The 11,591-nt window shown below is 41.7% G+C and overlaps 1 protein-coding gene across 5 annotated transcripts in view; it reads right to left on the bottom strand.

Moving 5' to 3' along the window:
• Positions 1 to 11,591, bottom strand: part of Src42A (Tyrosine-protein kinase Src42A) — a 57,486-nt gene that overhangs the window by 16,221 nt on the left and 29,674 nt on the right. For 3 of the 5 annotated variants that reach the window (XM_089262417.1, XM_089262416.1, XM_089262418.1), the window contains exon 2: positions 6,636 to 11,062. The exons of the other annotated variants lie outside the window; for them this stretch is intronic. In XM_089262417.1, coding sequence (XP_089118543.1) covers positions 6,636 to 10,921 — 4,286 coding nt within the window. In that variant the 5' untranslated portion in view covers positions 10,922 to 11,062. The remainder of the gene's footprint in view (positions 1 to 6,635; positions 11,063 to 11,591) is intronic. 5 annotated transcript variants of the gene reach the window in all.

Genomic DNA, 11,591 nt, shown 5'->3' with positions numbered 1-11,591 from the left:
ACTTGAAATCGACTTGCATATTTAATTAGGGCAAATTGCATGCAAATATATGCATAGACATATAGATGATATATGCAGCTGGCTAAAGGGGGAAAGTGTCCACTGAATGCAGTTCATTAAGGTCGTCTATATGCCCAAGCTATTTGTCTAATAAATGTTATTAACATATGTGCAATAGACATACTTGAAATGTCTGTGGTGCAGGTCTGTAGAGGCTGCTGTAATAAAGTGCGCTTGGTTAGTCGAATAGCGAATACTCTAGCTGAAATTGCTGATGTAATATTGAGGCTAAGATCTTGTGGGTGTACTAGCTTAAGGTATATATTAATGGGGATAGTCATATATTTATATATTTTATTTAGATAAACGATCTTAAATTCATGAGATTTTCATTTATGACATTAGAGAGAGAGAGGGAGATTAGTGTAAGCAGCTCAATAAGTATTCGACTCTTGACAATTCTTTAATTTAATAAACCTCTTCAATTCTAAAATTTTTACAGATGATTTCTTTCTTTTCTTTACGTTAACCAAATCTTAAACAGAAATTGCAACATTTTAAGACTATATTCCACATAAACAACCAGCATAAACTAGCTTGTATTTCCCTTTCAGGCAATCTGATTTATCTTAGTAAACACATACGAAAAGACACAGATTGCAGAGCATATAGAACTGAGCTGACGTTTCGGACAACTGAAAACAGGAAGTTGATAAAAAAGCAAATAAGAGAGAGACATATTTACGTATATGAATAAGCAGATGTTGTATAATATATACGTATGAATACGTATGTATATATATTTTACCAAGATTCTTGACTGTTCAGCACCTTTACGAGATTTCCTGTCTAACATTTGAGGAACGTTACTTAAAGAGCACTAAAAAAGAGAATCTAAATAAGTTAATCTAAGATTTTTATACTAGCTTAAGCAGGGTATATAAATATATCAAAATATAAATAAATAAATATACAAGAAAGTCTTATTAAATACTCTATATATTTATTTAGATTTTATACACAATTAACTTATATTTTTTTGTATTCGGTTATTAAATTGGGTCAATTTGGTTGCTGTATTTATAGTTTAAACAATTGCCGTGCTTATGCAATTGTTGTTCGAGCAGCTGTGCAAAACTAAAAACTTGATTTCTCTATAAAAGCAAAACTTGTATTCTTGAGGAGATATGCTGCAAAATGCTGGATAAATCAAATGCTACAATTGAATTGGTTTCATTTCCTGCATTTGCTGTCAATCACCACAGCAGAGAGAAACAAAATGACAGTTGTGGAGCAACCACAATGGCAGCCTAACTGCCAATATCTATTTTTATATACATAAAAAAAAAAAAATGCCAAACCAAAGCAAAGATAATTGTGGCTGGCGCCAATTGAGGAGCAGCTAAATGCAGCTTCGAGCTAAGAAAAAAAGAAGAAACAAAAAAAAATGGAATAATAACATAAACTGGCCGATGGACAATGCTGTTTAGCTAGTTGCTGTGTTAGCTGCACAAGCAACATCAGCCAACAGCAACAGCAAGAGTTGCCGGCGTTTATTTAATTATTGTTTAGCCAGAGCATCCTGTACTCTGGCCGCACTGCCTAACACGACTAACAAACGACATTTATTTATTTTAGCAGCACGTTGGGGCCGAACACAGCCGGAGGCGCGGCTGATTGTGGGCGTGGCTAAAGCCTATTGCAGTTCGTGCGAAACAAATTTGAAATCAATGCAGACGAACGGACGAACGGCCGGACGGACGAACTTAATGGCCAAGAGAGCCTGGAATAGCAGCTAAAAATAGCCAATAGCCAATAGCCAACTGGCATTTACAGCATGCCATGTTTCCCATGCTGGCCATGTTGCCTGTTGCATGTTGCACATATATGGCCACAATTTTATGCAGAAATAATTTGTTAATGCCAGGCTTTCGATTTGCTGCTAATGCGACGGACAAACTTTATTTTTGCAACAAAGAAACAAAAAATAAAAATTGTTTTCTTCTCGTTTGCTGTTAAGAATCTGCTCAGCAATGTTGCACGTTGCACGCTGCTCGCTGCACGCGTTGCCATTTTAGCAGTGAAAATGTGCAAATAGAAACGGCCATTGGCCATAAAATGCATTGTAAGTAAAAGGCCAACTCAGCTCTGTAGACGGAGTTGGAGTTGGAGACGGAGTCGGCGTCTGCCTAGCGCCAAGCAAATTATCAAGTTCCGGCAACGTGCAACGTGCAACATTTGCTGAACATTTTCTAATGCGTTACCAGCTAAACAAAAAATGCGCTTTCCAGATAAGATCGCAAATAAAAATACACAAGACTTCTCTCTCCCTCTCTCGTTCGCGCTCTTTCTCTCGACACGCAAATGCAATTGAAGCTGTGATAATTTGGCTGGAATATTATGGAGAATGTCAGCAAAAATATATTTTATACAGCAATTTGTGTGAATATCTAAATTTAAATACATATAAACAAATATATATATGTATGTATATATCTATATATATATACACATTTGAAATCGGATCCAAGCTGCATGCAGTTCAATGCCAATTGCATTGTCTAGTTTTGTTAGATAGAAAGGTAAAGCAGAAATCATGAGTTTATTATTGTGTTTATCGGCAATATATCTCTCTCTCTATCTGAGTTTATTGTTCTGTGCATGTAAACAACTGTAAACAATGGCAATTACTTGTAATCAGGCTTGCTAATTGTTCAGATACTCTACAATTGCTCTTACGAGTATATATGTTTGCGTTTAGAATGATCTAGAGACTCAGTCGAAAAGGTAGCGATCGATAACATGTGGGAATTTTGGGCATTCGAAGTAGTTTTAGGAAATCTCTCTAAGTAATTTTAATCTGGTCGAGAAATTTCCTTTAATAACTGTACTGGAGTATTTTCAGTTTCCATATTTAACTAGTCTTCAAGTTTCTTTGAATACTATTAATCGATAATCGATAAACTTAAAGGAATGTTTATAAGAATCATATGAGTAAAAATCTCTAGATATTCTAGGTCATTGGGTTTTTATGTTGATTACATAGAAATTCATAAATTTTATATTTGAGACCACATCAAACTCTATAAAAATCCCACTTTTATTCTATATACATATACCTATTCGCCTACCATTTCAGGCTAAGACTATTAAAAACACTCAATAGAGTGTTCTCTGAAACATGACTAAGCCGTCTAGTTGCCTTGGCGAATATCGTGAATCGAATCCCAATCTCAAGCCCAAAAGCTCATGCAAATTTGGCCAGGGGCTGTCTATGAGTACACCTATTAAAAAGTAACGCTTGAATGCAGTTCGCAAATAAATGTCAGCTATTAGATATACATATATGACTGCCTTATATCAAATGAATCGAATTGAATTAACCACGTGCTGCACGTTGCATTTAGTGCTTCACTTGCATAATAACCCCCATCTAGAAAGCTAATGATAGGCTGCAGTGGGCGCTACAGTAACAACGTTTAGTTTGGTTGGCCGACTAAGTCACACACACACACACATACGCACAGTCAGAGCCAAGACAATGACATTATAGCCACACCCCGACAATTTGCAGTCGCTGCAAATTAACCGTTTCGATATATAGAAGAAACCCATAGAGAAAACTACAATAGATATAGATGTATATACGTATAGCCCGATTACTGGCGTTGCTTACGTAGATGAGCGAATGACTGCGAAAAAGTTGTCAGCAAAAGTGACTCGGCTATCTACGATGCTCAACAGCAAAATTCTTTGCAATTAGCCGCTAATGTCTTTTTAATTTACGACCTAGAAGTCAAAACGTGGGTGGCCTGAAGTCATAAAGTAATTGATACTTGGCGTAAGACATATGATCGAGAGGTACAGAAATTTTAATACTCTAACCTTGACTATTGTTGAGCAGCTGGCAAAGGATTTTAAAGCCAAAATAGAAGATTAGGGAATTGTTATAAATCGAGACATATCGATAATTTTATACATAAGCTCAGAGTTCTTAAAAGGTATTTTGGCAAGTGGGTAACTATGCGGGGCTTGTTAGCTTATCAAAGATGGAAATCTGTTTTACGTGTGTGAAAAATCGACAAGTATCGATGAGATTAAACTTTAAGAGTGATTCAGTAAAAGATTATAAACTTATTTGTTGCGTTGCTCCAAATAAATAGTATTTATAGCAAAATCTCAAATTATATTTCCTCTACTTTCCGCTATACCAAGTCCACTTCCACATCTTTGCCCTCGTTTAAATTGCATTAATTCAATCTGTCATTCAAAAATCTATAACTATTCTTTTGCAGAAATCTTTGCCAACAGCAGCCCCACATTGGCATTTATCATTATTATGCAGATATATCTTTCAGATGATGCATATACAAAGCTGCTCCAACACTTGTCAAACAAATTGAATTCACGTCAACTTCAAGGCCAAAGCATTTCAAATTGGTTCAGTCCCTCAATTTGCATTTGAATACGAAATTGTACAGAAAAAAAAGACATATACAAAGTTTGTTTTTGTGTACTTGTGGTACACGTGTTTGGCGAAAACCCGAAAAAAAGACGAGGAGCGAACGGTGGACAAACAAATGCAAACTTGCTGATAACTCAAAGAAAACGAAGCGAATGTAACACTTGACACAAAACCACGACTAGACAAAAACCGCAACAACAACAGCAATAATAACAAAAAAAAAAAAATAACCAAAAATAAAACTCAGAAATCGAAAAACAAAATTTGAAATGTGTCGAGCCATGTTTGTTTAGCGCTTAATTAAAGTCTGTCTCGAAAATTGTCACGACTTTTTTGTTTTATTTTGTTTTTGGGGGCATGGCAACAGCTCAAAAGACGGGAGGTGTACGAACAGCAACAAACGGTACTACAAATACCCCAAGGTATAAAATGAGGAGTAGCTGCTGACGCGTACCTGACTGATTTTTGATAGTCAAATAATTGGCAGGTTAATAACATAAAGACGTGACGTTTACCTCGATTACAACATGGAAGCGAAAGATCGCAGCAAAGTGAAAGAGAGATAGAGAGAGGGAGGGAACGAGAGAGCTAGACAGAGAGAGACAGGGAGAGAGAGGGAGAGCGAGGCAATAGTCTCAAATAGAAATAGAGACATACTGGCATAGTTTTGATTATCGCTGACAAACTGAAGAGTATATTGGCTTTGTGCAATGCCTAGCTGTCCGTCCTTCCGAACACCGTCTCTCTCTATGAATGCAAATTTCGCAGTTGCTGAAGTTTCTAGAGATTCGAATTTGGAACAAATACTGGTAGCTGGGAAATACTATATCTATATATATATCTATATATAGGGCCCTTGAGGGCGCTGTGTGAACGAGTATTACACAGTCTCAGCCAACCGACATCAGCATTCATACTTGTTTTTCTTCCTCGTCACTCGCATATTTCCCACCTACTTGTAAAGCAAACATCATAGACGATTCTATACTATGGGTGTGACGTTTGTCATTCATTAATAATTGCTTCCACTTTGCAATTATTGGTTTTTCTCTTTATTTACTACTATTTGCCTATGGTCAAGTGCTTTGTTATTGCCAATAGCATTATCATTAGTCATTCCATTTAGCCGTTTCCACAATCTTCAACTGATTTGCCATAGAATGAAAGTCATATCATGTACTGCAAAAATGTTTTGCATACGTTTTTGCCCTACACATACATTTGTCGACTTTGAACAAATATATAAAAAAAAAAAAAATCAAAATTACCTGACAGCTGTGTCTGGGATCTAGCACTTTTAGTGGAGTGCCCCGGGATTGGCTTTGACGGCTTTTTTTGCATAATAAATTTTGCAAAATATTTAAAGTACAAATGCACTAGAAATGACGTCAGTTCAGTATTTATTTCTGAAAAAAGTACTCCTGAGAGTATAGACTATTAGGTAAGACGTCCATTAGAGCCCTTTTTGGATATGGAATATTACGACCTCTTTCTGTCTCTTTCTTAAAACCGTATTCTTTGTCTCTCTCTCAGACTATATACAAGTTTCTCTTTCTCTTTCTCTCTCTCTCTCTCTCTCTCTCTCTGAGATCTCTTGTAATATTTTTCTGTTTCCTTCTTTAACATATCTAGAACTATTACCACCATTAAAACGTTTCGAGCTTTCGTATCATATATCCCTATAAATAGAATCTCACATCTATATTATATTACTGTAAAAACATGATATGACCTACAAATCAGGCAGCTCTAAAAACGAATTGGATTTCTGTATTGGATAGGTCTAGGAAACGTATCAGCCATTAATTGTATATGGAATAGGATTACCATATCAAATTGCTCCATAAAAGTATGAAAACTTACTATATTTAAGTAATTAAACTTCTATATCATATTACTTGATAATATTCTCCGTTTACAAGTTCTGGAATGTGGGATATATAAATACCTATGCATGTTTTATAAACTATATTCAATATATATGTTATGAATGAAATGAAATGGCAAGGCAAAGCCTATTATAAAGCCGCAAATGGCATTAAAATGTTATTGTCAATAGTCGAATCATAAGTTAATAGATACAATATACAATGTATAGCGGGCAGTTGGGAGTGGGGTAGGCTGAGGGCATGGTGGCTTGAGGGGTGGGACAAGGGAGGGCGAAACTTACGATTTTTCATTTAAAAATTCACCACGCGTAAATTCCGAAAGTCGACGCGATTTGCCTTTCTTGATTGTCAACGCTGTTAGTTGTGTTGTAGCTGTTGCTGTTGTTGTTGTCGTAGTTTGTGTTGTTGTTGCTGCCGCTGCTGCTGCTGCTGCCGTTGATTTGCTGTTAGACTTGGCCGCCGCATCGGCGCAACCGGCAGCGGCGGCCATTAAATTAACACACGTATGCGAACAGGCAGCGGGCAGCGAGCGGCACTTCTCAATGACAGACAATGCATTGAAGGCGGTCGCCGGTAGAGGCAGAGGCAGAGGCGGCGGCGGCGGCGGAGGCGTTGGGCAAGTGCAATGGCTATTGTTATTACTATGGCAATGCCGTGGCTCTTCGAGCGTGTGGCAGGTGCATTTGAGCAGCGTTTGATTCGACCAGCGACGCGTCTGCGGCTGCAACATCTTTGGCGCTGTGGGGCAATTATCTAGCGAATGCTTCTTCATCAAGGGCGGCAGCAGCAACAGTTGCTGTTGCTGTTGCTGTTGTTGCTGTTGCTGCTGCAGGCATTTGTGCTGCTTGAGACTGCGGCGTGGGCGCGGTGGCGAGGGCGTGGCAGGCGGCGATATGGCCACAGACATGGAAATGGCATCCAGAGAATTTGATTTGATAAGCGACATGTGACAATCGGCATCGCTGCCAGAGCTGTTGTTGTTGCTGCTGCTGTTGCTGTTGCCGTTGCAATTGTTGCCAGCATTGCGTCGCTGCTGCGCTATGATGCGCGTATAAAGCTCCTCCGAGTCAAGCGGCAGCAACAAATTGCTAACACCAACGCGACGTTTGGCCTGACTGCGTTTAGCAGGCACCAATTGTTGTTGCTGTTGTTGCTGCTGCTGCTGCTGTTCACTGTTGCTGTCGGCCTCCTGTGGCGCAGCATTGTTGTTGCCTGATTTGTTGTAGCTTAGAATATTGGACAAGCGTCGCATTTTACTGCATTTCGTGTCGGCAGTCACATTTCTGCTGTTGTTGCTGTCTTGCTGCTGCTGTTGCTGCTGCTGTTGTTCATCCACATGGCTGACCACAAAACGCGATGTGGCAGCAACAACTGGTTTTGTGTTGCTGCCGCCGCTGCTGCTGTTGCTGTTGCTTGCCTCCTCGCTGGTTTCCAATTTCTCTCCTTGTAGGATGTCATAAATTGTGCCATATTTGTGCGTGACATGCGTGCCCAAATTCGTGCTGCTGTCCGTTGTTGTTTCAGTGGCTGCTGCTGCTGCTGCTGCATCCTGTTGCAACAATTGTTGCTGCTGCTGCTGGCGTTCCTTTTCGCGCTTTTGCTGCTGCTTTTGTATTATATCATAAATCACATCATTTGATTTATGCATTTCCATTGCTGTTGCTGTGGCAGCTGTTGTTGCCGGCGCAGTGGCTGCTGCTGCTGCTGCCGCCGTCGCGTTGCCTTCTAGTATTGCGCTCAAACTCTTGCGCTGCCACTTGTCGCCGCTGCCCGTCGTCAGCGAGCTGCTGCCCTGCATCGGTGTCGCTTTGCGGTGCAATATCTCATAGATGGTGCCGTAGGTCATGTACTTATCGTACTTCTGATAGGTCAACTGATAGATATCGTTCTTACGCTGTATTATATCGTAGATGGTGCCGTACACTAGCTTATCATAGATTTTAAAATTACGCTTATATGTGGCACTGGAGCTGACGCTGGAGCTGCAACTGTTATTCCTGCTGGCCATTTTGGCATATGCTTGCAACTGTTGCTGCTGCTGCTGCTGTGGCAATTGTTGCTGTTGCTCGGGCTCCACCAGCTCAATTTGCTCAGTCTTTGGCTCTTTGGTTGCCGAGTGGCGTCGCGGCAAAAAGTAGGAGGCAAAACTTTTACGCTGACGCGAATTCTGTCGCTTAAACGACGATGTTGTTGCCGCCTTTGCTGTTGTTGTGGGTGTGTCCAGCTGCTGTTGCTGTTGCTGACATTCCAGCGTTTGCTGCTCCATGTCGCTGCTGCTGGCATCAATTTCGCGCACAAGTCGCTTGAACTCCTCGTACGATGTGCGTCGCTTGTGCGCTTTGGCACGCTGCTCCTCCTTGGCCGCCAATTGTTGATCAAGTATTTGCGATAGAAAATCTGAATTCTTGCGCATTGCTTCTGTGGTGGCGGCAGCGGTAACAACTTTTGTTGTTGTTGTTGTTGTTAGATCGTCGCCGGTATCCATTTCATCCGCAAACTCGTTTTCAGAATCCGGTTTGCTGTTCTTGTTGTTGTTGCTGTTGCTTGTGGTTTCTTGTTCTGATATTGAGGCGAGCATTGTCATCACAGTGTTGCTGCTGTTTGTAGTAGTTGTTGCTGTTGTTGTTGCTGCTGTTGTTCCTGCTGCTGCTGCTGCTGCTGTTGACGTTGCGTCATCTGTCGCCACGAGCAGCTCAGCCGCCTCAGCACCCGCTTGTTGCTGCTGCTGCTGCTGCAGTTGCTCCTGCATTGCGCCGCTGCGTCGCCGCGTGAGTCGCGCCAACGCTTCCGGCTGTGCCGCCTCAGCAAACATGGCCTTAAACTCTTCATAGGATTTGCGACGATTGCGCGACTGCGTCAGGCATTCCTTATAGTTGCGTCTGGCTATCTTCTCGCCCGATGTTGTTGCTGCTGCTACAGCTGCTGCTGCTGCCAGTGCATCCAATTTGTTTTGCATTTCCATAAAGCCCGAGTCCAGTGAGCTAATCGTGCAGGTAGAATCAAAGCTGGTCTTGCGACTCGAATTATTTGAGCCGGGCGAACTTGGCTTGGGCGGTGTTGGTGGCGGCGTAACGAGCAGCGAAAGCGACAACAGATTGCCATCCTCGGCAACATCGTTGGGTCCGCACAGTAAATCCACTTGATTATCACAGTTGCTGTTAGCATTAGTAGTTGTTGCTGTTGCTATTGTTGTTGTCGCCGTCGTCGTTGTTGCTGTTGTTGTTGTTGCTCTATTGGCTAAATTGTCATTTGTTTGTTGTTCAACAACAACATCGTCATCCTCAAAACTGATTAGATCTTTAACCGTAGCGCTAACGCTGGGCTCCTCTGGCACGGCAGCTAACATAATGTTGTTGAAATTATTAGTGTTGTTGTTGTTGCTGTTACTGCTGTTGTTGCTGTTGTTCTTTTCATAGTTCGCGTCACGCTTTTTGCTCACAATCGCATAGAGCGGCGTTACGCTGGGCAGTTGTGTTGTTGACAGCGCCGCTGTCACCGTTAAACTGCCCGATTCAACTCTGGCTGGCATTGCTATTGCTGTTGCCGTTGCTGTCGTTAGCCGACTATCACTGGGAATTGCCGTCGTCGTCGTCGACGTTGTCGTCGTTGCCGCCACGCCCACGCTCATGGTGCACGCGCCGTTGAGCGTAGTGTAACTGCTGCGATTATGAAAGATTTTCACACTGTGCATGGGTAATTTGCCATGATGACGACCATTGGACCGATGATTACGTGCAATGCCCATCGAGATGGTCGACAGCTGTTTGTGACGCAGCTGCTGTTGACGTCTTGCATATTTGCTGGCAATGCTGCACACAGGATCTAGATCAATCAGAGGTTCATTGAACTGTTGTTGCTCATTGCTGATGCTGCTGCCGCTGTTGCTGCCCCCATTGTTGTTGCAATGCCTAAGGAATCGCTGCAAGCGCCGATTGCCACAAGTGCCGTTATGTCCGATCGTACGCTGCTCGTTCATGCACTTGGCACAGCAGAGAAACTCGTACAATATCTCATCGGATGTCTCATTGTCCGCCGTCTGTGAACTGGGCGTCGTGCTGGGGGGCGGCGACGATAATGTCGAATATTTTGGCTCCAAAAGGAATTCCAATTGGGCTGCTGCCGCTGCAATCGCAGCCGGCGTGCATTGTGCATTGCCAGCAACTGTTGTAGCTGGTACACCTCCGCCGCCTCCTCCTCCTCCTCCACCTCCTGCTGCTGCTGCTGTAGCAATTCCTTCTGCTGTTGCACTCTTATTGCTCACCGGCATCAATATATACGTATTCTTGGCATTCTTGGGCGCATCCACCTGGCTGCCCTCGTTCGCCGTCTGCTTGCTGCCCGCCAATATGGAGCTCTCGATACTGAGGCCGCTGTCCAGCAGCATAAACGTACCGTCCGAGGGCAGTATGAGGCGTCCCTCGGCCGCTGCATTCACCAGCTCGCGCAATGCATTCACCTGCTTCTCGGTCACATTGCCCTGCAGCTGTATGCCATGCAGGGCAAAGGCCGTTGGCTTGTTGTTCACCGAATTGGGATCGGTGCACCAGACCACGGGCATGGTGGTCATCTTGCTCGGATTACACAACCACAACACCAATACCAATACCTACAACACAATAACAGTAGTTCAATGTACGACGCTCGGCACAAAGTGTTTTGTCAATCTCCCTTTTTTTGCCGGAGACTGTGCGAGCGAGCGGGCAACAAACTGTTAGAAAAAGAAAATTAAACACTTTAATATATATGTAAGAAAAAAACACCCATTTTCATTTTCTTTCCTTTGTTGTTGTTGCTGTTGTTGTTGTTTAACTTTCTTTGAACTTTACGGTGTTTTTTCCTACACAATTGTTTCGTACTGCGCCCAAGTGCTTTTACTTGTTTACACTGTTTTCAGTTTGAAATTTACTGTTGACTGTTTCCAATTTTCGATTTCCTATTTGCAAATTTTAGTTTCGTTTTAAAAACATTTTCCGCTCTTGCATATTCATAAGCAGAAACCTAATTACTCTACTTTATTATTGGGTATTAAAATATACAAGTTCTAGAATCGTACAATGAGATACTCTATGAGTATTAAATTATTTCCATAAATATGTCAATTGCTGAAGGTAATACTGTTTTTTTCCTTTAAAACATACTCAACTTTTTGATTATTAGGCAAGTCGGTAAGTTCTAAAATTCGCTAAGTAAAGTTTTTCATTTTGCTTTAGCTTTAAACTTAACTTGGTTTAGCATAA

The sequence above is a fragment of the Drosophila navojoa genome, chromosome 5 (genome assembly GCF_054131105.1).
Source record: "Drosophila navojoa isolate 15081-1374.11 chromosome 5, UAZ_NAV_1.0, whole genome shotgun sequence".
NCBI classification, from domain to species: Eukaryota; Metazoa; Arthropoda; class Insecta; order Diptera; family Drosophilidae; genus Drosophila; species Drosophila navojoa.
The sequence above is the reverse complement of the archived record's forward strand: the minus strand, read 5'-3'. Positions and strand labels throughout refer to the sequence as shown.